At 38.9% G+C, this 26,446-nt stretch overlaps 2 protein-coding genes across 4 annotated transcripts; both read right to left on the bottom strand.

The window, feature by feature from the left end:
* Positions 1-170: 170 nt before the first annotated feature.
* On the bottom strand, positions 171-4,778 carry LOC147381459 (putative WRKY transcription factor 2). Of its 3 annotated transcripts, none has more exons than XM_086430385.1 (6): positions 4,493-4,778; positions 2,947-3,495; positions 2,316-2,504; positions 1,193-2,070; positions 941-1,096; positions 171-837 (listed from the first exon to the last, which is right to left on the bottom strand). In XM_086430385.1, the coding sequence occupies exons 2-6, from the start codon at positions 3,409-3,411 to the stop codon at positions 282-284; spliced, it is 2,244 nt and encodes a 747-aa protein (XP_086286511.1). In that variant the 5' UTR covers positions 3,412-3,495; positions 4,493-4,778; the 3' UTR covers positions 171-281. The 3 variants fall into 3 exon arrangements, with proteins under 3 accessions (XP_086286511.1, XP_086286513.1, XP_086286512.1); XM_086430387.1 differs by having other exon boundaries at positions 2,947-3,433; XM_086430386.1 differs by having other exon boundaries at positions 4,532-4,778.
* Positions 4,779-8,445: 3,667 nt separating this feature from the next.
* LOC147381458 (COP9 signalosome complex subunit 6a-like) lies at positions 8,446-25,885 on the bottom strand. Its single transcript, XM_086430384.1, has 9 exons — positions 25,404-25,885; positions 25,143-25,231; positions 14,458-14,551; positions 10,161-10,222; positions 10,002-10,080; positions 9,809-9,901; positions 9,625-9,725; positions 9,337-9,392; positions 8,446-8,789 (listed from the first exon to the last, which is right to left on the bottom strand). Exons 1-9 carry the CDS (start codon positions 25,681-25,683, stop codon positions 8,708-8,710), a joined length of 936 nt encoding a protein of 311 aa, XP_086286510.1. The 5' UTR covers positions 25,684-25,885; the 3' UTR covers positions 8,446-8,707.
* Between the last annotated feature and the right edge of the window lie 561 nt (positions 25,886-26,446).

Genomic DNA, 26,446 nt, shown 5'->3' with positions numbered 1-26,446 from the left:
CACAAAAATTTCTTTACATCAGAGACCCAAGAGGCAGCTGACCCATGATCTGATGTTAAACTATGATGTCGCTTGCTTGCCTATTCTTTTTGCTCACTATGATTTTCTACCCCCCCCCCCAAAAAAAAAAAAAACTAAAAAACTAAAAAACTAAAAAAAACTTAAACATCTTTTGAGACATTGGCATTTGTTATTTTACCAAATAAACATTTGTATACAAAGATGAGAGAAGATATCATCCGCAAATCCCATCATGTACAAACACAATATTTTCTACTATCTTACATCTGAGACCCAAGAGGCAGCCTACCCATGATCTGATGATAAACTGAGGAACTGTCGGATAGGTTCAGACCAGTCTCAGAGACAGGCTCGTTCTTTGGTTCTCCTTTTGGCATTATGAGCCCTGTTTCATTCATGTGGCGTTGCTGTCCTAAATATGGATGGAGTGGTGAAGCAGGCAGCTTACGTAGGCCCGGGCCCAACCCAGCCATTGCAAGGCCGGCCAGGCCTGGCTGACGCATACCAAAAGAGAAGCCAGGCGAGGTTCCCAGCTCCCTTCCAGGCAGACTGAATGCACCAACAGATGCAGGACCATCAAAATTTACCATGCCGTCATTGATTTGGGATGGTTCAGGCCTGTGGATACGGGGTTGAGCAACTTGGGTGGGTGCTGTGCTAGAGGGACAGGATCTGACATGGTTGCTACTCCTTGCAGCAGGAACATCATGATTATGCTTCCCCTCATATGTGGTGATTACTGATTTGAGGTCGTTAGATGCTCGTTCCACGTGCTTTCTAACAGTGCAACCTGCATTTGTGCACTTGTAGTAGCTCCTGCAACAAACAAGTCATGACATATTTCTTTTCTATTAAGAATTTCTATTTTTGCAAGGATGAGTGAAGATGGGGAATGATATTTAATGAGGCTAGTACTAACCTTGGATTTGGATTTCCTTTGACAACTTTTTGCCCGTACTTGCGCCAGCGGTATCCATCGTCAAGGATGTCCACTTCACTAGTAGTTTGGACAACAACTCTTGGTTCACGAATGGCTCTTGCAGCTGCTCCACCAACTTCCATCTCATCTAATTTTCTGGAGTTAAGCAGTATACAAAATGCTGCCTATTGAGTAGTGAAAGATTCCATAAGATGAAGACTCACAAAGAGGCTGAGAGGTGGTAGTACTAACCTTCTCTTCGACTCAGATTCATCTCCTTCGCCATCATAACCCAATGATACACTTCTCTGTGTTCCCCGATCATTCTCGTCTTCATTGTTGGACATCGTGGACGACACATCCACATCAATGGTGGCTTCAAAGTGAGGGCCCTTTCGAGCCTGCATGGAGGTAGATTGCGGACAGAAATCAGGGCCCACAGATGCGGATGATGTTGCCTCTAGGTTTTCATGCCTCCAATCAGGATCTCTGGAAACATTTCCTCTCTGTAAGTTTGCCCATGTAGGATCACCCTCAGCCCCAGCCTGTGCTCTGGCTTGTTCAGGGATGTCAAGTTGCATATCATTCTGTGCGTCAGAGCATCCAACAGCAGATCGGCGATTAGGTGGAGGTTTAGGGTGATTGTGGGCCCCCTTGTAGATGATCTCTGTAATGTGGCCCTCATGAGATCGCTCCACCTTCTTCTTGACCTGACAATTTGGATGTGTGCACTTGTAATAACTCCGAGGATACTCACTGCCTTTCACCTGTTTCTGCCCATACTTCCTCCAATTGTACCCATCCTCAGATGTGGCACCACCTTCAACAATGGAATTGATTTCTCCATTGCTTCTCTGATTTCCTTCTGAGTCCTGCTGATCATTGAGCATTGGAGAATGTTCGACAATGGCAATAACAGGATCACATACCCTTGGCTCTGATTCGGCATTTTTACCATTAGTATCCTTTTCACCAGATGATTTGGGGAAGTTTGCCCAAGGATGGTAACTGCTTATATTCTGTGAGTGAACTTCGGTGCCTTCTAGACTTCGTGACCAAAGGGTGCGCTCTGAATGGACCGACACCTCAATATTGGCAAAAGACTGCTGAGGATTTGTAGCAGGAGTTTCCTGTACGTAGAAGGAATATACTTGTTCATTGAAACAAAGAAAAAGAATATCTACTCTACAAAATTTATATAGATGTAGAGCTCAACTGAAATAGAATCTCAGGTCTTATCTGAGTGCAAGTACAAGTTTTAAGCATTAAATCTTTGAACGTAGAAAAAAAAGTTACAACTTGCAATTCATGTAGAGAATTGAGATATAGTGTGTGCAAATTGAAAATACATGACAGAAATACGGTCAATTATTACTTCATTTGCTGCACTGGGGAAAAATGAGGAACTCAATTCCACACGAGGCTTGAATACAAATGATGTGGTATCAACATATTCAAACGGACTATCCTTATTTCTGTCTGGGGCTTCTGGGACTAACATGGAGCTTTTACTGTTACTACTTGGGGTGAAGCATAACTTTCCCGTTGTTGGAGATGGCTGATCCTGCAAAATAAGATGGAATATGAAAGGTGAAACTCTGAAACATTATTCATTAAGGATTCCTTTGCAACAAATTGTACCCAACTGGCAATTGCAAAGTCCAAAATAAAATTCATCTTGGCTGACAGAGAGATTATTGACCTAGTCACCTTACAAGAAGTTAGATCCAACTGAAATTACATATATGAGAACTATATTAAACCAAATTACTAAATGCGAGGAAAACAAGAACATGTCAGGAATTGAACCCACGTCCTCAAGGTTGCTTTGCAATGTGTCAAACCAACTGAGGTATGGGTCTAAGCCCACCCCCCCTGTTGTCTTCTCTCTGAGTATGTTTCTAACTATTTCCTTTAATAATATCCACAACTATATGAACATTAACAACTTCATACTTCTTGACAAAATGAAAGAATAACAAAGACTTTTGGCAATTCATTCTTACCAGAGAATTTGAAAGGAACACTGGAGAATCTAGCAATGTTGTTGGACTTAGACCTGGCGGAATTGTTAGGTAAGGTGACCGAACATCAGGGGAGAGGGACACATTAGCAGATTTAATCCTTGCAGTGTTCAACCTTGGAGCACTAAACCCAGCTCTTGCTGCCATCCTCTCAGCAAGACCCCCACGGGAGCCTGATTCCTGGTAGGAAAGATAGGTTGACTCTGACAAACAATCACCAGAAACAACAGCTCCTGTTCCATCTTCTTCCTCAAGAATTGTTGCCTCTTTCAGATTTTTAGACGATCCCACGAAAGACCCCTCACACCCACTGTTTCCTCCTAGAAGTGGTGGGAAAGATCTTGACCCTAAATCATCACCCATGATGGAAGAGAAAAAGGTCCTAGGGCTGGGATCTGGGGGAACCCAATCCCCAATTATGGCAACATGATTATCAATCCCAGCCATGATAGATAGTTCAAATCTTTACCTGAGATCAGCTTCAAACCAGGTAGTCTTGAATAGGCGTGTTATGAAGAACAAATTAAGTTTCTAAACAAATGAAAACAAGCATGTTAGACTAAAGAAAAAAAAAAAAGGAAAAAAAAAAAAAAAAAAAGGATGGAAATCTTTTGTAAGATTATAAGAAACTCGTAATGAATTGGTTAGACTAAGAGTATTTCTATCCCTTTTTGAGATCACATCACTCAATATTTTCGAAGGTCTATTAATGGGAGACAGATAATAATAAACTTTAGGAGACAGGATGACCAAGTCAAAGACAAGCCTTCAATTTTCCAGGAAAGGTCAAAGAAGGTTGATTTAAAAAGACCTATAAGCCACCTTAAAATTCAGCTAAAAAGGGATCCTTTTAGATTCAGTTAAAACATTATTTTTATTTTTTTTTAAGAACTCAAACTGCTAAAAACACATCACAAGGAAAATGACGTAGATGTATATATTTCTAATTAAAAAAAAAAGATATATTTCTTGGAGTTTTAAAACCAATTCATCAAACAATTCTGTTTACCAATTTTTTTTTCAGGCAATATATCAACAGTAAGCATTTGAGTGGAGATCTATAAGAAAAATATTTCAAATTCTTGAGAGATAATAACAATAATATCAGCAACAAAATGAAAACAGAAAACCCATTTATAGGTGAAATCCAAAAAAAAAAAAAAAAATCAATCAAATTGGAGATAAAAACAATGCCCAAAGCTTATTTTTGTGAAATCTAGAAGTAACCCATTTATTTAAAAGATACCCAAATCCAATAAACCAAAACCAGAACATGGAGGACCCATTAAATTTAAATTTCAAGTGAAGACAGAAGTCAGCCTTGGGATTCTGAGAATGCAGAGGAAACCCGTCAAAAACCTAAATAAATAAACAAATAAAAGAAATCAAAGAGAACAAATATAACAAAGATAACCCAAAACACACGGAAACAAATCATTTAAAAAAAATATATATGTGGAGAACAACGTGTAGCTTATAACATATAGAATCCAAGTCAGAGAATGCGAAGAAGGAAAGGGGACCAAACCTGATCGATTCTTCTACTTATTAGAGCAAAATCCCCTACCTGATCGATACGACACTTCCTGTTGATTTCAGAGAGAGGGAAAGAAGGAAAAAAAAAAAGGTATGTTTCGGAGTGGAAGATTGACCCACCACACCAGAAATAGTAAAGCCAGTAGATAAAGGAAAATTGTGGGGTTAATTGAAGTTTGGGTCTGGGGTTTGGGGACGATGGACGGACGACCTAGACACCTGAACCAGGACCACCTCTCTCTCTCTCTGTACTTAATTTGTTCTCCTCTTTATCCTTTTTTTTGTTTTGGTATTGCAATTTTGAGGTACAGCCGTACAGGACATGGAGCCATGCCGGCATGCCACGTGGATCATTCAGGCTCGTCCTGTTGTAAGTTGTAACCTACCATCGCACTCATGAATCATGACAACCTGGCTGTCTTTTACGCGGTTTAGTGAGGCAGCCGATTTGATCATAATATTCCATGCACAACTTACTAATATTTTAAACCTTAGTGAGGGTCGTTTTGCTCAAATGAATTACTGCAATCCAACAATCCAGTACTCTAAATTCATCGAAAAATCAAGAGGAAAAAAAAAAAAAAAACATTTCTTTTGGACTAGGTTTAAGGTTTTGAATATGGAGGGGTATTCAACTTCCACCTAATTAAAATTTTAAAATTAAAATTCAATTGAGAAAAATAATTATTTTGATTCTTTTTTTTTTTTTTTTAAACATGTCATATCATTTTGTCCACTACAACCTGAAGCTTCGGATCATGTTTTTTGATACCACAAGGTACACCCAAGGATCCTTACTAAGATTGAAAATCCTTACCAACTTAGTAAGGCTAGTTGAACTCTAACACTATGTTTAGATTGAGAGAAGAGAACTCATTAAGAGAAGAGAAGAGGAATTCAGTTCTCTACACCATCTTTGAATTGAAAGGAGAGAAATTAGGATGGTTTTGAAATTTTAAAATATCTTAAAACAGATTTAGGGGTAGAGTTGGAATTATAAAATATTTTAAAAGGATTTATCTCGAAATCTCTCTACTTTTGGAGAGAAAGGAAACTAATCTTTTATTCTCTCGAATTTTGTCTCCTCTCCCCCACTAAACAAGAGAAATGAAGAGAAATTCATTTATTTTCCCTTATCTTCTTTCCATTTTTCTCAATCCAAACACAACGTAAGGTAAATGCTTCATATGCTGACATGGATATATGTTTCAATACGGGTGAAAGAATGTGGATCGTATGCACCTAGGGGGGAGAATGGAAACCCTCCTCCCACACCCCCAATACATATCATGTAAGCTACAATCTAAGAAGATAATTTAGGCACTAATTCCTTGAATTTTGACTTACATAGCATGTATTGAGATGTAGAAGGAGGGTGTCAATCCTCCACCCTTGGTGCATACGATCTGGATTTCGAGTGAAAAACATCTATGGTTCTTTGTGCATTCCACATCAGGACAGTGTGAAACGTAGTGGATTTTGTAGTCACTCCAACGTGACTCTATTCATAATTCATAATATGTACTTCAATTCTTATTGACAGTTGAAGCCTCATGCTGGATGAATGGAGCAAAGGTTGATTTCAACGACTTGCATTGTCGATGTCGGCAGTTTGATTCATCAATCTCAACCACCGAAAGAGGGGTGAAGGGCTATTAAGAAGGAAAAGTTCACAAAAAGGACTATCAAGTTGCTGCAGAAACTTTGAGGGTATTTAGAAAGAAACTCTTCCGTCAAGATTCATTAAATAATTTTTCAAAAAAATGGGTTGTTAATTTATTCTAAGCATGCATCTATGTTGGGGATAACTCTTATAGCAGAAGAATCGATTGAGAGGATTTTAGGGGCTTGTTAATTTATAGGAAAATGCTGGAATGACACAAAGGTGACAAAAATGATGTCGTGGCACGCACATAACCACGAATGCTTTTTACTCATATCTTACGGAAAAGCATCTATGGTAATGTGCACGACACCACATTACCATGATGTGCTGGAATGACACAAACAGAGACACAAAGGTGACAAAAATGATGTGGTGGCGCGCACATAACCGTAAATGTTTTTTACTCATATCTCGCGAAAAAGCATCTACGGTAATGTGCGCGACACCACATCATTTTATCGCCTTTGTGTCTCCGTTGGACTCTAATTAATGTCACGAACACCTCAATGTGATTGGGACTATGGCACATGAGTTCCCTGAAAAACAATAGTTAAAAGATGGAAGTCCACAGTAAGTGTCAATCTGCTTGATTGAGGAGAATGGTTCCCCAAGGCTACGTTTTAAAAGTTAAAAAATGGTTTAAAAGTTATTCTCATCAAAGTGTTTGAAGTTAGTGAAAAGTAGGGACTGATTAATTGCAGATCACTAGTTCCCAGTTGTAAACCAATCTTAAAAAATACGTTTCTTTTTTAGAGCTGCTATTGCCACACCAACTTTTGCAAACACCACTGACTAGTTGCACATCACCTAGTATTGATTGCATTCCCACCTAAAATTTGTCTTTAAAATTTTTTTTCCTGTCCCCTACTTATTACACCCCACGAAGGAATTTTACACTACTAAAGATAAAAAGCCCACAAATTCTACACCCAACATATCATTGGTAGGAACTATAGTAAATTTTTACCCTATTTGAAGATTATGAAGCTTTGACAATCATGGTTTCAAACCTTGTCCGAGACCAAGATGTATCATCCAATTCGTCTCAATATCAAGTATGAACGAGACAGATGCACAAGTCAATTTTTAGAATGAGATTTAATACCTCAGGTTCATTTTTGAAATTTTTGGACGAGACATCTCAAACGTATCAGAAAACTCGTCTGAGACAATTTGGTATCAAGCATGGATGAGATGAGATGCAAAGCCGAGTTTTAAAAACATCTTGACAATAGAATCTACAGTTGATGAATGTTTAGTATTGGCATTCCTCTAGGACTTTCAAGAAGAAGAAAAGCAATGCAGCTTTTCATTTTTGGAGTGCAATCATAGATCATTTTGTCAAAGTGATGGAATGCAACTAGCCAATCCCTTTTTGTTTTAATAATTTCTATCTTAACCTACTAATTGCACTTCATATGTTTCCACGTACTTTTCTCTTCAGTCCCCTATCTTTATGATTGTGTAAGTGCATTTCAGTGACCTATAAGTTAAAAAGATTAGCTAGTCATTTATAGAAATTAATTTTCTTTTTTAGTATGTTTTGCAAATCAACCACTAAAATTCAATCCTCAAAAAAAATTGAAATTGGCTATCCAAAAATCAAGTTTACTGCTCCTGCATAGTCTCACCAAATGATGTTACGTCAACATGCTTACGAACTTATAGTATAGTACACTAGTTCCAAGGCAAACCATTGATTTTCAAGGACCATTTGACGAGCATAAGAAACTATTCCTATTGATGGCTTTTTCTTTGTGTGGTCTGGGAAGCTTGCATTCAACTTACTCCCAATTCCATGATCAAGATTTCCGAAAAATGCCAGGGACTTGATGATTCTGAAAAGTTGGTCCTAATTTATTTTGAGGACTTAGGGTAATTTGACAGTCTTCAAAAACCCAAGCAGAGATGTAATTAGTGATCTTAGGATCAAGGTTGAACTCATTTGAAAAGCCTACTACCCAACCAACAGCTGAGTGCAGCTCCAGCCATGCTTTGCAACAACAATTTTCTCCCGGAACTAGTAATTGCACTTCTCGCCTCAGAAAGTGAGTGGAAACAAACAAAGGGTTCATAAAACTTGAGTACAAGATATCTGCTGGCTGTCCCCCAAGGATAGATGATCAAGGTCTTAATTAGCTACTGAGTTGCCACCAGTCCTCTCTCTAAAACAATTGGATTTTCTTATTTCAACTAAGAGCTCTTAAAAATCACTGACATGTTTGCGTAGTGTCATTGATAGTTTTCACCAGAATGTAGCACGAATCTCATAGAGGCCATTATCAAATCTTTTCTGAGAGTTCCTTTAATCCAATGTGATCCAACAATGTATGCTTACGTGCATCCACAACTCCAACCATTGCTCAAACCTAATTACGACTTCTAAGTTAAAGTGAGGAAAACAAAGGACAAAAGACGCTAACACATATCAAAATTCGATTTTGGTCCTAGCAATCACAATTTTAAATACTTCCACAAAATGGAAAGATGTCGGAGCTGCTGAAAAACATATGAACTCCACCTGGGAAGAATGAGCAGCTTCTATATAAATGCAGTCCTGCCTCCCCTCCTACTATACCTGTCATATGCAGTGTTGAATTTGTCGACCAGCTCATTCATGGTACTGCAAAAGAAATAAGACATGTTAGAAATGAAACAAGGGGAGAGAAGGGTTCTGAAAAAATGTCTCTACTAAGTTCCACACCATTAATGGTCCTTGACAATTGCACAACCACCAAAAACATTTGAGACCATCCACAGGTGGACACCAAAGTAATGCATGCTCCTCGGTGACACCATCACAGCTCCAAATGTCTCTACCAAGGGGAGAGAAGGGTTCTGAAAAAATGTCTCTACTAAGTTCCACACCATTAATGGTCCTTGACAATTGCACAACCACCAAAAACATTTGAGACCATCCACAGGTGGACACCAAAGTAATGCATGCTCCTCGGTGACACCATCACAGCTCCAAATATAGTAATTTTGTGGTCTCTATTAGGTCAATTATATGCACACACAAAAAATCCAAGAGACACATGCACCAAGTATATCCATTTTCTGAACTTGCCAAGTAAATCAAAATCAATCGCAGGTTCAGATTGTATTGAGATGCATGAAATAAAACTCATCTTTTTTCATTGTAAAAAATGAGAGAACCTCTAACATACCTTGAGCAGTTGGTGATCATGGCAAGGTAAGTAATCAGTAGTGTGTCATTGTATTCCTGAAAAAATAAAATAATTGGTAGTGTGATGATGAACTAATGAATGCATAAATATGATGTATACAAGTAACATAAATAATACACACCCAGAAAAATAAAAGAGCAGTGTCTGCTGGATTCTAGCATGTTCTTTTTAGTTATTTGTAAGCAAAATGAATCACTTTATATATACAAGCCGATTCACCAGAAGAAACAAAATCTCCACATAGGAACAAGAACAAAGGCCACTCACCATCAAGAAATCATCTTGAAATTTCTCTGATTCAATGGCCGGCAATCTTCTCAGAAGACTAGAAACTTGCCTGAGCAAAGAGTTTTCGTAAGGAATATCACCTGCATACAAACATAAAGAACACAGTTGAAATTTGACCCAGAATGCCCCTGGTGTTGACTAATTTAAGGTGGAACAGGTATACCTCTTTGCATGGCAAGAAGATAATGGTGAAGCACTTTGATTCTGCTGTTAAGCATCTTGATGGCGCTATGTATGCCAGTGAGGTGTGCGGCCACTGCACTCAACCTATTTTGTCAGTCCTTCCATTTCTGTTTATCAATTTATTATAGAAAAGAAAAGAAAAAAAATAAGTTAACAATAAAAATAAACCTCACATTGAGTTGCCGCGGAGCCTCCATCAGATGGTTTAAGATGTGCCACATGATCAACTGAGATTCGTTCTGCTTCTACAGTCTTAGGACAAAGATGGAAGTGGTTCAACTACTTGTGATAAATATATGATACATCATTTCAAAACAATAAATTGTACCAACCTCAATAGTATAGCTCGAACGAACAAAGATTAGCTGTGGAATCCCATCAATGACGTGCAATTCTTGAATTGTAACAATCCATTCCCATGAAAACACAAGTGTCATTCATCAATACGGATCTAGAAACAAATTAAGGTGGAAAATCTGGACTTTTGCGGGGAAACAATGCATACTTAGTAGCAGCATCTGATAAGGACATTTAATCCAAGGTTCTAAAGTATAGGTACATTGAGCATACAAGTAAAGCTGATCTTACACCCATGCAGCAATACGTGTCAATACATCAAGGATATGCAAGAAAAATCATGATTTAATTCCAAAAAAAATAAAACTAATGCGAACTGTTTTGGTTGTATTAATAACTTAAAAGGATGATCTTCGTTGTGTACACCTGAACCACCTCAATCATTATCAAAAGCCCCCAAGGATTTGGTGCCGGCTAATCAAATCCTGTTCTGCCATTCCACCATGTTTAGAGATAGGTCTACTATCATTGAAAGTGTGTTCATATCCACTTGCACTATCTGAATCTCCATTCATTTGGACCTTTCCTCTTGCTCTTTTAGAACTTTCAACTTGAATATTTCTTCTAGTATCTCATATCCTCCGCTTTCGTTCAGAATAAAACCATTTGAGTCTCCTTTGATAAACATACTCTCTCCATCAAGAATTATTTGTATGAGTTCGTCCATATCTTCTCAGTTCTCATAATTGTCATTTGACATTTCCTCCTAATCCAACTTTGGAAATAAGCATTAGGTAAGTTATCTCTTTCACTACTACTAGTTTTATAAATAATATTCGATTACTTGTTCTTGCCACCCCTACAACTTTGTCCTTCAAAACTCTATCTACTATTTCAGTTACACCATTTCTATTTCTAAATTTTGTGGTGACAGTGTATTCATAGGGATTAATCCCACTTCCAAAGGGAGTGGGGACACTGTCGTATCAGAAAAAAAAACTCATCAATTTCCTTAAGCTTTTGCTCTTTTTTATTGTTTTGTCTCTTGCAGACCAACTATGTTTATTGTTCTTATCTTTTCTCTCTTATTGAGCCAATCCAAAATTCTCTTGAATGTATTTGTTTTCAATTTGTCTCTACCAGTCGTACCACAACATCCTCACCTCCGGTGTGATCTTCGATGAATATGTTATTAACTTGAAGGCCCAACATTCACCTCCATTAAAGCATGGCTGATATTCTTGCAATCTTATAAAACTTACTTGTAGCTTTGAAGCAATCTCCTCCACTTTTATCTGTCCAACATTATTTATTATTATTTTTTTTTATAAGTATAATATATTGATAAAAAGAAGGAAAACAAAATACAAGGAGGCCGAGGAAGCCTCTTACAAAGCAACAAAACAAAGGAGAGCTAAAACATCAATGATTACATAAAGAGTTCCATCTAAAAACAAAGTCATCAAAAGTGGTCCCCGTGAACTCTATATTCTGTTTCGACCAAAGATACAATAGGCCCAAAATTTCCACGAAACTTAGTTTTTAGAAAATTTCCAAAATTTCTCTCATTCCCCCCCCCCCCCCCCCCCCCCCCCAAGCAATAATTGAGGAAAGTACAGCCCAAAGAAATCTTTTTTTGGAAGAAAAAGCATTACTGGCCCACCCTTCTAGCAACAAGAAGAACTTACGAGGAAAGATTCACTAAATACGAAATAGACCAAGGAAAGTTGACCAAATATTATGAGAAAATGTGCAATGAATTAAAATATGGTCGACAGACTCCCCGTCCTTCAAACAGAGGGGACAACAATTGGGTGTGATCCACCCCCGAGCAATCAAATTGTCCATCGTAAGAATCTTCCCAAGGAAAGCCAACCAAACAAAGAAGGATATTTTAGAGGGAACTGAGTTGGACCAAATAATGGACCCTGAAAAGGATCGCTCGGCATAAGGGTTGAGCCACTCATGGAAGGAACTGACAGAGAATCTCAAGTCCTTAGCCCTCGTCCATTCCCACCTGTCTTGTTCACTTTCGACGAGAAGAGACGAATGCAAGAGATCGAGAAAAGATGTCGCCACTGTTAGCTCCCAATCATTAAGATTTTTCCTAAATCCCAAATCCTAGGTAGAGCTGGAATCATTGCGAATCAAATACTGCAGGATCGAGCAGTTCTTTTTCGACGAAAAGGCGTACAATAACAGAAATTGAACTGTTAGAGGCGATGTGCCACACCAATTATCCTCTCAAAATTTGATCTTGTCTTCTTTGGCCACTTTGAATCTAATCCATTTTTTAAACTCCTCGCTCATTTTAAAAATCCCCTTCCAAACGCTACACCCATACAAGCCTTTAACCTCGCCACTATACCAACTTAGTCTATTTTCCCCATACTTGGCCATAATGACCCTCCTCCACAGCCTTCCCCTTTCCTCCCCAAACCTCCAACATTAATTTTATAGGGAACATCCACACCAATCTCTCTTACGGATAATTAAACTTAAATACTGGAAGTGGTTTCTTCGGAGTAGTATTTACCAATGTTTTAAAACTCGGACCGAACCAGTTGGTCGGGCCGGTTGAACCAGAATCAGAATTTTGAAGTGTCGAGTCAATCATAACAACCCATATTTTTTAAAATTCATCTGGTTCAACCGATAACTTGGGTCAGCGTGGCTGGTTTATTTAAGAGGCGGGTCAGAACATTTCGGTCAATGTTAGAGTACCCCTTCACAATTTGGTGAACACTTGAGTACCCTTGTGTTTTGAAACTGAAGAACCACCAACTTAACCTAAGGTCTTCTCTTATAGACAAGAGACTAAAGTAAAATGACCTAAATTTCCTCATCTCAACCTGCAACCAAAAAAACCATTGATTTTTATTCCCAAAACAAGTCATTTTCAAACTCTTCAACCCCAATGGTAAATAGTTTCTAATCTATCGAAACTCATCTTGAATCCATCTCTTCAACCCCTTGATCCTTTGTAGAAAACTCTCAATTTTTCCATCCATAATCCCATCATTTTTCTACATCAAAACCTTATCATGAAGTCTGAAGGTTGAAGATTAGTAGGGAGAGGGAAAGAGTAAGTACTAATGTTGAAGACTTGGGTTAAAAAAAAAATTCACAGGAGATTGAAGACGCTAGTTTTGGGATGAAACAGAAACATACTACTTAATATTTCAGACTTGGGTCACACCGGTTGGTACTAACAAGGTCATCCAAACAGGTCAACATCCGGTCCGGGTTTTAAAACATTGGTTCTTACCTTCAATCTTTATTCTTTACTGTCTCGTCCCAAGGAATGGTCTTACTAAAGTGGCATGGCATATATTATGTTCTGATCCTACTTATTTTAACACCCTTAGTTTTTTATGCACTCCATACACTCTTGCTATTTATGGTTTAGAAGAATGCACAGTAGAAGATGAAAGAACCAAGGAAGTAATTGGAATTGAAGCTGAGTTTGTGTGTGTGTGTGAGAGAGAGAGAGAAAAAAAAATGATGTATAATAATATTTGATTATTTCTCATCCCATATCAAAATTGCCAATATATCTCGTGTGTTGTACGACGTAGTAAAATATAATACACAAGGGTGGGTATATCAATATTGTATGAAGTAATACAAGATAAAAAGATATACAAGGGTATGTCAATACCCTCTATAGCATAACATATGCTAAAAAACAATATGTATCATATGATATGTTAAACTAGGTTTAAACCATACGACTCAATATGAAAAGCCACCGAAATTCATGATCAGACCATAAAGCTCAGAGGATAGTATCAATCTATAGCTCTTCAACAATAAGTTCTCTGTGCAGATGTAGCTCAGCTAAATTGCAGACTATCTGCCTTAGAGAAGAAGTTGCACTTCTTCATTCTAGCTTGAGGAGTTTTAATAGAGTCAAGAGAGACAACATTCAACCTAGGTGGATGGAAAACTTTAATCATCAAACATTTGTCATGTTCACAACTGTGAAGTTCATGTTGGAAATCATTTTGTGGCATCATATGGTTTAGTTGCTTCAGAAAAAAAAGAAGAAAGAAAACAATGTAATGTGTCCCGTGATAATCAGGGGAAAAAAGCATGGGATGTGACAATGTGCAAACAAGTTGTCCGTGTTGTGGCCGTTGCTCCAAAGAAACATTCATATTTTATTGCAGTTCACTTCTTCAGGGCAACCAAACAAATGCTTTAGTAATTCAGTTTAATGATAGGAAGGTTTGCATTGCAAAGTGAACAAATACTACCTACTAAAATATAGAATATCCAGTGTAAAACATTGTTTTGTGGGGTAAACAAACAACAATGAAGGACATGTACCACTTTCGTAGATGGTCACTGGAAGGTCCTTTTGAGCATGATTGATTGCAGGATTGAGAAGAACATAAACTGGGCTTTCATTAATATCCATCAACTGTTCCAAAACGGATGTTAGCAATAAGATAGTAGGATAAACATACAACCCCATTCATTTTCAATATATTACTCATTGGAACACTTAATAAGAGCAAAAACTTCTATAACGAGAGCATTTGAGCTTGAATTAAGAAAAATTCAAAAAAAATTGGAACTAATACCAAGGTGAACTCGATGACAAATGTAAGAAAGAGTTGTACGAATCAGCATTCGATAATTTAATCTCAACCTTCTTCTTTTATTATTATTATTATTATTATTATTATTATTACTATTATTATTATTTATTTATTTATCGGGGGGAGGGATCAATAAGCCAGTTTTTAAACTAAGCTACTTGGCACCTTCCATTACGCCATAGTTATCAAAGAGAAAAATGTCATTGTGTGGACAAAACAATTCCATCCCCCAACTGTATACGTGTCGCCTCACGTAGCGAATCATTATAATATTCTTCATTTAGAAGTCGACTATTCTTGTCTCTACCAAATGTCAAGATGATCAATAAAAACTAGTTGACACGTGCAATAGATGGGCAAGTCCAAGAAAAAAAAAAGAGATCAAAGGAAAATCCCGGTGATCAAGGAAGCTATTTAGATTGAGGAAATTTTAAAAAGTATAGGGACGGAGATCTCTAGAAACTTGCCAAACGACCAAAGTGTCTGGGAGTTTTGCCTAATGTTAGGAGCATCCCTACCCCTCTTTGTATCTTGACTTGGAGTTAACAGTTTACAACCAAGACACTTCCATACCATGTCGGCTTCAAGAAAGAAAAATATAAATCGACGGTGAGGCCCTATCTATGGCAAATTGTTTCAAGGTTGTTCTATGGGATTTTATTTTTTGATCAATCTTAAATAGAGTTAAACTTTTCCATAAGTGCACTTTCAATTTCTAAGTTGGATGCTAGTTGTAGAGTAGCTAGAGAGAAGGGGTACTCTCAGTTAGGTAAAGATTGTTAACTCCGGGCACAAGTAATTGAAGGGTTGGAGAGATATATCTACCGCCCTACATCCCATTTTTGCACACATGCACTACCTCCAAAGAGTGGCAGACCAATTTAGGAAATTTCTCATAAGCATTCAATCAGTTCAAATTTCTTTAGTATTGAATCAAAACCTAAACTTGTGGAATAAACACAAGTGATAAAAGCTTCAAAATAATTCAATTAACAAATTCATATGGGTACAATGCTCGGAAATCTTATTTATAAATTTCCTACCATATACTTTTTTGCAAACTTTTGTGTTCTTCATAATTGAAAATATCATCATCATCGAAACCTTATGCGAAAGGTTTGGGATCGGCCAAACAAATCTTGTTACTCCATTCAACTCTATCCAAAACCATGTATTTCGTTATTGAAAGTGTCTTCATATCTGCTTTTGCTATCTCAATACACATTCTTTTGGATCTTACTCTCACCCTGGCAGCACCTTCAATTTGCACATTCCTTCTAATTAGGATTGTAATCAGGCTTTGTTGAACGTGTGTAAAACATCTCAATTTACTTTTGGTTAGTTTATCACATATTGGAGCTACTCTTACATTTCTTGGATGAGTTCATTTCTAATTTATTTTTCCTAATCTTTGCATTTATCCATCTCAACATCCTCAGTTTTGCTAATTCATATGATGTTTATTGCCTACCAACAGTAGACGCCATAAAATATAGTTGGTATTACAAATCATCTTATAAAATTTTCCTTTTAATTTAATTGGTTTGTGTCAATCACATAGCATCCCAAAAGCACACCTCCACTTTAACCATCGAGGTCTTATTTCATGGGAAAGACATTCCTCTTCATTAGTGCCAGTACTAAATTTACTACACATATTTGGTCTTGGTTCCACTTATTATAAAACCCTAGAACTTTTTTTTTTGAAAAGTATAATATATTGATTAGAAAAGAAATACAAGAAACAAAGAGGCCGAGGAAGCCTCAAATAAGAACAACAAAACAAGGAAAAACAACATTAGTAATTACAAAAAGAGTGCCATCTAAACACAAAATCGTCAAAAGTAGTCCCCGCGAACTCTATATTCTGCTTTGACCAAAGGTATAGCAAACCCAAGATCTCCAAAAAACCTGTATGAGAGCTACTACTCTTATTATTGAACACTCTGTTGTTTCTTTCGTTCCAGATCCCCCAAGCGATAGCCGAGGGGAGCAAAGCCCAAAGGATCCTTTTTCTGGTATGGAAAACGTTACTAGTCCATTCTACTAACAACGAGGAGAACTTACGAGGAGGGACCCAATTAAAACCAAAGAGACCAAGGAAATACGACCAAATATTATAAGAAAATGAACAATGGATCAACATATGATCGACAGATTCCCCATCATTCATACAAAGAGGGCAACAATTGGGAGTGATCCAACCCCGTACAATCAAATTATCCAACGTGAGAATCCTACCCAGATTAGCCAACCAAACAAAAAAAGATACTTTAGAAGGAACTAACCTTGACCAAGTAATAGATCCCGCTAGGGAATTTTCTGCACAGGAGGTAAGCCATTTATAGAAAGACCTGACGGAGAACCTTGAATCCTTAGCTCTTACCCATTCCCACTTATCCTGTTCACTGTCGTTGAGTTGAACTGTATGCATAAGATCAAGGAAAGATGTCACCTCAGTTAGCTCCCAATCATTGAAATTTCTCCTGAACCCCAAATCCCAAGTAGGACCAGAGTCATTGCCAACCAAACACTGCTGGATAGAGCGATTCTTAGTAATTGAACAAGCGTACAGAGACGGAAATTGGACTGCCAGAGGCGACGTGCCGCACCAACTATCCTCCCAGAATCTAATTCTATTCCCCACTCCCGCTCTGAATCTAATCCCTCTCTCAAAATCCTTCGTCCCTTTAAGAACCCCTCTCCAAACACTACACCCATAAGGATCTTTCGCCTCACCACTATACCAACCTAACCCCCTTTCCCCGTACTTTGCCCTAATAACCTTCCTCCATAAACTATTCCTTTCTTCACCGAATCTCCAAAGCCACTTTCCTAACAAAGCTCTATTAGCTAATCTAAGCCCCCTAATGCCCAACCCCCCATTCTTCTTAGGCATGCAAATCACTTTCCATCTGACCAAATGATACTTTCTCCTATCTCTCCTGTCATTCCACAAAAAATCCTTCATAAGCCTTTCCATTCTGATTTCGACAGACCTCGGTAACGTGAACAACGATAAAACATAAACTGGGATACTCGTTAAAGTACTTTTGATCAACGTCACCTTCCCTCCTTTCGATAGATAATTGGCCTTCCACTTACTCAATCTTTTTTCCAGTCTCTCGATCACACTGTCCCAAATTTTGATACTATTGTACGGTGCTCCCAGCGGTAATCCCAAGTATGACGTAAGCAAGGTATCATGTCCACAACCCAACGTAGATGCCATCAAATGAATGTCGATCACCTCTCCTACCCCAAAAAGCTTACTTTTCTGCAAATTAATATGTAATCCTGACATAGCCTCAAAGCAACATAATAACACGCGAAGCACTCTAACTTGATCCCTCAAATGCTCTAAAAATACTAGTGTATCGTCCGCAAATTGTAAGTGAGAAATCAATGGACCATCTTTCACTCTAAACCCCGAAAGCTTGTCTAAATCAACCGCTCTTGTGAACAATCTACCCAAGGCTTCACCAATAATAAGAAACAAGAACGGAGATAATGGATCTCCTTGTCTCAATCCTCTCGAACCCCCAAAAAAACCTGCCGGACTCCCATTGATGAGAATCGAGTAAGACACCGTAGTAACACATTTCATTATCCATTTGATCCACCTTTCTCCAAAACCCATCCTTCCCATCATGTATTCTAGGAAATCCCAACTCACATGGTCATAAGCTTTTTGAAGGTCAATTTTTCCTATCATTCCCCTTTCCTTATTCTTAATCCTAGTATCAAGACATTCGTTGGCTATCAAAACTCCATCTAAGATTTGCCTTCCTCTAATGAAAGCCCCTTGCTCGTCACCAATGAGACTAGGAAGAACTCTTTTCAATCGAGTTGCTAGCACTTTGGAAATAATCTTGTACACTGAGCTAACCAAACTTATAGGTCTGAAATCTTCTATCCTTTCCGCCCCGGCTTTCTTGGGAATCAAAGCCACAAAAGTGCTATTAAGGCTATACTCTAAACACATCTTATCTTGCAGTTCCTTAACAACCTCCATAAAATCCCTCGAGACGACCTCCCAACAATGTTTGAAAAATTCCATGTTAAAGCCATCCGGTCCCGGCGCCTTGTCCCCACTCATCGAAAAAAGAACCGATTTAACCTCCTCCTCCCCTATTTGTCTTTCCAACCACTCCCTCTCTTCATGATTCAAGGATTTGAACTCTAAGTTATCAGGACGCGGTCTTAAGGGTTCCTTCTCCTTATACAGATCCTTGTAAAAGCACACCACCCCCTCCCTAACATCCTCCTCTCCTTCCCTCATGACATCATTGATGATCAGTTTGTCAAGCTGATTACTTCTTCTATGGAAATTAGCCATTTTGTGAAAAAAATTTGTATTATTATCCCCTTCTTTCAACCATTTGATCCTGGATTTTTGTTTCCAACTAATCTCCTCCATAAAGGCCACTCTTTGGAACTCCACTCTCAATTCCATTCTCTTACTTCTCTCCTCTATACTCAACTCCTTGTCTTCCTCCTTCTTATCCAAAATTTCAATGTCTATCATAATCTCCTTTTTTTTCTCATCAATACTTCCCAACACTTCCTTGTTCCACATCTTCAATTTGTCTTTCAAGTATTTGAGCTTTTTCTTGAACACAGCCCCTGGGTTTCCTAAAGTAGGATACTCATTCCACCAATTCCTAATGAGGTCTAAGAAATTGGGTTGAACTAGCCACATGTTCTCAAATCTAAATGGGAGGGGGTATTGTCGAGGTTGACCTGCTTCCAGCAAGATAGGTGTATGATCCGAAACAGGACTAGAACTAGCAGATTGAACCACATTTTGAAACTTGTCCTCCCACACATTATCGATCAGAAACCTGTCTAATCTGGATAACCTAGAATTACTTTGGTTATTAGACCATGTGAAACGTCTCCCTAGGAGAGGAAAATCCATCAAGCAATGTCTTCCTATAAATTCATTGAACTTTCTCATCCCCTTAGTAATGTTCGAACCCCGACTCTTCTCATGAGTAAATCTAGTGACATTAAAATCCCCCCCCAACACCCAAGGTTGCTCCCAATAACCCGCTACATCCTCAAGTTCCTCCCAAAATTGCATTTTTTCCCTATTGATGGTTGGGCCGTAGATCCCTGAGAACACCCACTGAAAATCTTCCTCTCGCTTCCTACATAAAATCGACAACGAAAAAGCCCCGACTAAATTGTCTGTCACTTGAATCCAATCTTTATTCCACATCATCAGAATACCTCCAGCTGAACCTATAGCGGGAAGGGCTAACCAATCAATGTTTCTCCCCCAAATTTCCTTAATGATCTTATCATCGCAACTACTTAATTTTGACTCTTGAAGTGTAACAATGTGCGGATTCTTGCTCCTGATAAACGCTTTCACTGCTGCCCTTTTTCTCTTATCACCTAACCCCCTAACATTCCAAGATAAAACTTTGAGCGACATTTGACACCTAACAAAGACCCACCACTGACCAAGGCTCCTACCTCTTATCCATCCTCACCAATTCCATTTCCGCTCTTATTCTAGTTAAACTCCTTGTCATCTCCAAGGGGGCAACTACCACCAATTCGTTATTGTCACCATCCCTATAACTTCGGATTTCTTGAGATTGCTCGTATTCCACTTGCCCATTACCTTCCTCAATTCCATACACTTGATTGATGCGTTTGTATTCCTCTTCTAACATAGTTCTTTCTCGCAAATCCCCTACCGCCACTCTCAGAATTAAGGACGACTCCCTATCCTCTACCTCTGGGACTAAGCCAAAGTCTTCTGCCATGTTCAACGCTTCACTCACTAACCATTCCACCGTCTCCATTTTAGTCCTAACTATCCCTGCCTCATAAGTTTCCAATGTCGGCACATCCATGTCTCTATTAGCCAAATTTCCATCACTATACCCCTCTGTAAGGTTGGCCCCTGCCCCTTTTCTTGTTCTCTGAGTTGAGAGTAATGAAACCCGAGCTAACTGACTGTCATCTTTCCTGATCTCGTGTCTACCTTCCTTCTCTTGGACAGCTTCACCGGATTGTAAGGAATCAGTATAAGCTGAAGGATACCAAGACCTGTTCTCAGAGAAAACAACACGTGGACCAAGCAACGGAATATCTATGGATAGAATCAATGACGTAAACGCAGAATAATTTTGACCAATAAAACAAGGGAATTCCCCAGAACACACCTGGAATACCTGAGGGTGAGAGAATGGGCTAGTAAAGATTTTCACCAGGAAGGTACCCAAGTTCCTTTGCTCCTCCCATTTGTTGCTTAAGGTTCCAGCCATCTTCGAATTAACAGAATGTTGCCAAATATCCGTATGCATTCTTCCCCAGATTCTAGTCCCGGCTACTAGGTGGTGTTCCAAGTACTTGTCTCCTCTGTTCTTCTGCCTTAAGTCTTCTGGTGTCTTCTTTGCCTCTACAGAACCCACTGTAGAATAGGAAATTCCAACACTCAACGTGGCTTGTCCCATTTCCACAGCTCCCATACCTGTACCAGTCCTCTAATTTTCTTCCTGTCTACCCATCTTTCTAAAACCACTCAGCCATGGGTCCACTACCTCTGTAGACTGGCTGCCAATAATCCCACTCTCAAGCTGCGGCCCAGATTTCCGCTGTCTATCCCCAACCGTCTCTGCATCATCCTTTCCATCAAGCTTGAACTTTCCTTTCGTAATGGTGCTCGCATCGTAAGCCGTCATTCGATTGGATAATTCACTAACAGAATCAAACTGAACATCCCTTTGAGCCGTCTCGAAACATCTCTCTAAGCATTTCCTCGCCTTTAGGTCGCCTTCATCGATTAGTCTTTGTCCATTCTCACTGATTTCTTCCCCAACCTCACCATGTACCTCTTCATATGTGGGCTGCACTTCATCTACATCGAAACCCCACCACTCTTCCTGTACGCTCGACTCCTTAGAATTTCTTTCATTCAAATCTGGGTTTTGAGAAACAGTTGACAGTGTATTCTTCTTTGACTCTCTCTCCCCCTTATATTTAAAGAAATTAATGGATCTGTTATTTCGAATTATCCATCCGCCGGCTTGCTTCAATTTAAGTCCATTTTTCTTTTTAATTGGGCCTCTTCGAATCAGGGGCCTTTTTAACTTGTCTGAAACCATCCCAGCCAGGCTTGCTTTTGTAACCAGTCTGTCTTCAAATGGGCCTTCACAGTCCAGCCCATTAAAGGCCACATAATCAGTCTCGTTAGAAGGCAGCCCAACCACTTCGTTATGGATCTCCACCTGCTTCGGCCCGCTACTCACATCATTGGGCTTCTCACACTCCACTACCCCATACTTGCGTAACCACCTAGTGTAGGCTAAATTTCGAGCTATCTTTCTTAGCAAATATGTCGTACGTACCTGCTTTGCGGTCAGACAACGTGGCTGCACCTTGCTGCTATGGGCGACGCGTGTCCCTATGTACTGACGGATTTTGAAAATACGTTTCTTTCGCACGCAACCTCTCAAATGGTTTGATACTGCCCAGGCATTTTTGATATTATCAGACGTCTTCTTCTCCACCCTGCTCACATCTTTTTGCTGCTGTAATTCCACGTTGACCACTTGATTTTCTGAATCCGTTGAGATTTTGGCCTCAATATCATCTCCCTTCCCCACCCCTTCTACGGTATCCAATCGCTGAACTTCTTCTCCTGCTATTTCCACGCCTATCTTATACCAAAAGCCATCCATCCTTAGTTGCAAGCCTCGTGGCATCTTCCAAGGACAGCATCCAACTTTAATCTTCGCTGTATCTAACCTCGCACAGCGCAGAGTGATATGATCCACCTCTAAGAGTCCACCAAGCTGAGTTCCTATCTTTCGAAAAACGCCGGATTTCCATAGATGAAACGGCAGACCTCTAATGCTCACCCATGTCCCTTTTTCAGTCCAGGCTGGTTTAATAGCATTACAATCCGCATACCATGGTCGTAACACGAAGCAATCATTACCAATTGAAACTTCTCTCCTTAAGTTCACCTTTTGAAATTCTGTTTTGTTACCCACCATAAATATTCGAGTAAGAGGTTCCCATTCTAACATTTTCAGATTCTCAGCCTTAGGAAGAGATAATTTCATTGCAGAAAAGAACTCCTCCCAATCCGCCTTGAGAGAACTCGAACTACAAATAAAGGACCATCTCCACCCACCGAATATTATACCATTGTTGTACGCTTGCTTAATCTCATAACCATGGCTCCTCTCCTCACCTGACGAAACTACAGACTCTCTCTTAGAATCGGGGGCTTTGTTAAAGCATTTCGTCCATGGGTTGACTGGCCCACCCTCATCCACCTGAACCTTCATCTTCTCATCCGAAGTTAGACATGCTTTAACCGCGCTGCTGACTTCTCCCCATCCGTTACCCCCTACCCCTGCAGGGAACACTATCCCACGAGAACGAAACTTTTCCGAGAACTGTTGAAGTTTCAGAAAACTACCGTATGGGTTTTGATCCCTTTGAATCAAAAAAATTCTGCCTTCCTTCGAATACTTTGCCTTGTTAAACTTCGACGAGGTTTTCGCTCCATCCAGTTGTTGAGAGACCCATATTGCTTCCTCCTCCAGCAGCTGAATGGTAGATTCCGATCTTCTTCCCTTTTCTTTCAACTCTAGACCTCTTCTGCGTCGGATCGACATCTCCTTCAACTCGAAAACCTTTCGCTCTACTCTAATCTCCATTTTTCGATAGACGAGTCAGGCTCATAGGCAGACCAACTTTCCCTAACTTCTTTAAAACCCTAGAACTACTCTCTCCATGATTCTAGTTTTACATTGAATCCCCCTCTAGACTCACCGATTAATACTGCATCATCTCCAAATAACATACACCAAGGTACTTGCTATAGAATATTAGTAATTCCTTCATCTATGACTAAAGAAAAATAAATATAGGGCCTCGAAATCAATCCACGATGTAAACCAGTTACGACTAGAAATTCATTTGTCACTTCTTCATTTACTCTCACACTAGCCACAACCCTAAAGCGTCTTTAATTATGTCAATGCATCCATTTGAGACTCCTTTAATTCCTATACGACTATTCCCCACCAAATTTATTCTCTAGATAATTTTTTCATATGGTTTGTCGAAGTCAATAAAAATCATATGAAGGTTTTTTTTTTCCTTTTCTTCATACTTCTCTATCATTTGTCTAAGTAGAAAAATTACCTGTATAGTAAGATCTACCTAACATAAAACGAAATCGGACCTTTTGACCATCTTCCTTCCCATACCAGTTAAAGAAACTTGTCTATAGACAAGGAAAAACATATGGCTTCGCAATACCATGAATGCAACAAAATGACAAAATGAAAGGATTCAAAGAGAAAACTAGCCAAATTTGTGGAATCAACAGCATAAGGTATCATACATAAAAGCTTTAAAATCCATTAAATTCGCAATTGGTACATAGTTTCTAATAATTCTAACTAAAAACACACAGTCAAAGAAGACGACTCCTAAAATTAAACCATGAAAATCTAACTCCAAAAAAAATAAAAAAATCTTCAACTGAACTCAACTTTCTGTTTTGAGTTAGAACAACTCCAACACATTGCCCTTCCCTATACCCATCAGCTCCCAACTGGTCCCAACTGCCAATATGGGTAATGGAATCTGAAAATTTCAACTTCAACACATGACCCATCCCTCTCCAATTTTTGGGTCTAGACATTTTCGATAGCAAAAAAACGTACTCCCACTTGGTTACCCATCCTTTATGCAGGGAAAAAATTCAGGCAGTTATGTTGAAAAAAGTTAATTTCAGAAAATTTTAAATCTGAATTGAATTAAAAAATTATTAAACAATTTAAGGGTAGCACTTGGGTAGTGCAAATCACGTGGATACTGATAGGATCCTAGATCCTATAGACAATTTTGATCCACTTCAAGGGGATCTTCCTCCAAATTTATTTATTTATTTTTATTGATTGCTTGAAAAAAAAAACAATATATTACATCCTCCAATATATACAAAGAAGGATTTTCACTCCAATGTACAAATATTAGACTCCTAATTTAATAAAACTTCCTAAATTAGTAAAATAGAAAGAATCCTAAAATAATAAAATAACTAATTAGCAGCTAGATTCCTAAACTACTAAATAACATAGCCGTATATCCAAAATATACTAAAATAATGTATACTGACAGATACCCATAATTGCTACCCACAATACCTAAAAGACTTGGGTATGGATAGAGGGATCTGCCTTGGAGACGCTCTTAGAGAGGGGTTCGATCAATCAATGAGCCTTGAATAGAGGTACTAATATAGAATCCCACTTCAACAGCAATGTAACAATCAGAATAGAGAAGAAGATAAAATAATCAAGGAAAGAGTGAGCGAAAAATGGTTGGTACATAAGAAAGTGCATATAAGCTTAATTGAAAACTTACAGCTTTATGAATCTGCATATCCGACTCCTGGGCATCACTTCCCGTTGAATACCACCCAAGAATATAGAAATTCGGGAAAACCTTCTTATCTAGTTCCCCCCTCCCCCCCAATAAGATAGAGAGAGAGAGTAACATTAGGATTAGTAGAAAAAATCGAAAATGGACTAAACCAAATCACAGAAGGAAAAAAAAAAAAAACCCTAAAAAGAAAAAAAGAGAATCGGATATCTGTTTAGGGTTAGGGTTAGCGTTGTGGCTTACAAAGCTCTTGCTTCTTCTCTAGGAAGGAACGGTCGAGTGAATCGGTAGTGGAGTCGTAGAGGAGCTCAAAACTGTTGAAGATCTCAACCGTACGTCCCCTCTGGACACCGATCACGCACCCGAAAACCCTTGGGGTTGGAGGTGGAGGTGATGTTGATTCCACCCCATTGCTGCTAGAATGCGCAGGATGTGACTGAGACTTAACCCTCGTGTAGTGGTCCGATATGTTCACGATCACCAATGGATGAAGCTTGAAGGTCAATCCGCTGCTTGATGCCATTTTTTATTTTATTTTATTTTTTTCTCCTGCCCCAGACCCACAGATGGATAATGATCGATCTCAATTCTCAGGTACTCGACTCTCCTTCTCCTTCTCTGTCTGTCTCGAAAGTGGGGGATGATATTGCGAACTCCTGTCGTGACTAATATTATACCAACACGAAAATTTGCCACAGCTCTAGTGACACCCGGCATACCAATGCACAATGAAAAGGTTAAAATTACAGGACACGCCCTGATATTGGGTTTTCTTTACCAACTTTCTTCGATTATAAATGCCCCTCATCAAGGTAAATTGGGCCAAGCTTTGAATTGGTCTTGGGCCCATTTTGGCCCTATTTATACTTTTGACGTTTCCTTTGGGAGTGGGCCAAAAAACTTGGAATCCTTTTTAAGGAGGGGGTGCTTGCCCAATGCCCACCCACATCCCAATAGTGTAGAGCCCTAAGACATCATGTCATGTGTAGCATTCAAAGGCTTGCATTAATTGGATTGAGACTAATGTGTCACAGAATCCCTCCGCCTCCGCTGTCAAATCTATGTAATACTAGTAGCACCCCTTCACCCTTAGCCTAATATGGGTTAGAAGTTTCAGAATGAGCTGAATTTTTTGGCTCACAAACATAAATTATATATAGGGGAATGTTAATGTGCGAGATCTGAACAATTAATGATTCACAAGAATCATTCCCCCCCCCCCCCCCCCCCCCCAAGTGTTTAAACCCAAGATTTAAGACTTTCTAATAATATTGGATCGGCCCAGC

Source organism: Akebia trifoliata, unplaced genomic scaffold, assembly GCF_017979445.1.
Source record: "Akebia trifoliata isolate Shusen 1 unplaced genomic scaffold, ASM1797944v1 Contig00476_ERROPOS174545, whole genome shotgun sequence".
NCBI lineage: Eukaryota > Viridiplantae > Streptophyta > Magnoliopsida > Ranunculales > Lardizabalaceae > Akebia > Akebia trifoliata.
The sequence above is the reverse complement of the archived record's forward strand: the minus strand, read 5'-3'. Positions and strand labels throughout refer to the sequence as shown.

Excerpts from the sequence above, each read along its gene's own strand:
- LOC147381459 (XM_086430385.1), bottom strand. The coding sequence starts at position 3,411 with ATGGCTGGGATTGATAATCATGTTGCCATAATTGGGGATTGGGTTCCC. Across the intron at positions 2,071-2,315 it reads TCCCCAGTGCAGCAAATGAA|GAAACTCCTGCTACAAATCC; the intron begins GTAATAATTGAC and ends TTCTACGTACAG. Across the intron at positions 1,097-1,192 it reads GAATCTGAGTCGAAGAGAAG|AAAATTAGATGAGATGGAAG; the intron begins GTTAGTACTACC and ends GCTTAACTCCAG.
- LOC147381458 (XM_086430384.1), bottom strand. The coding sequence starts at position 25,683 with ATGGCATCAAGCAGCGGATTGACCTTCAAGCTTCATCCATTGGTGATC. Across the intron at positions 9,726-9,808 it reads TCTTCTTGCCATGCAAAGAG|GTGATATTCCTTACGAAAAC; the intron begins GTATACCTGTTC and ends GTTTGTATGCAG. Across the intron at positions 8,790-9,336 it reads ATGATCACCAACTGCTCAAG|TACCATGAATGAGCTGGTCG; the intron begins GTATGTTAGAGG and ends TTTCTTTTGCAG.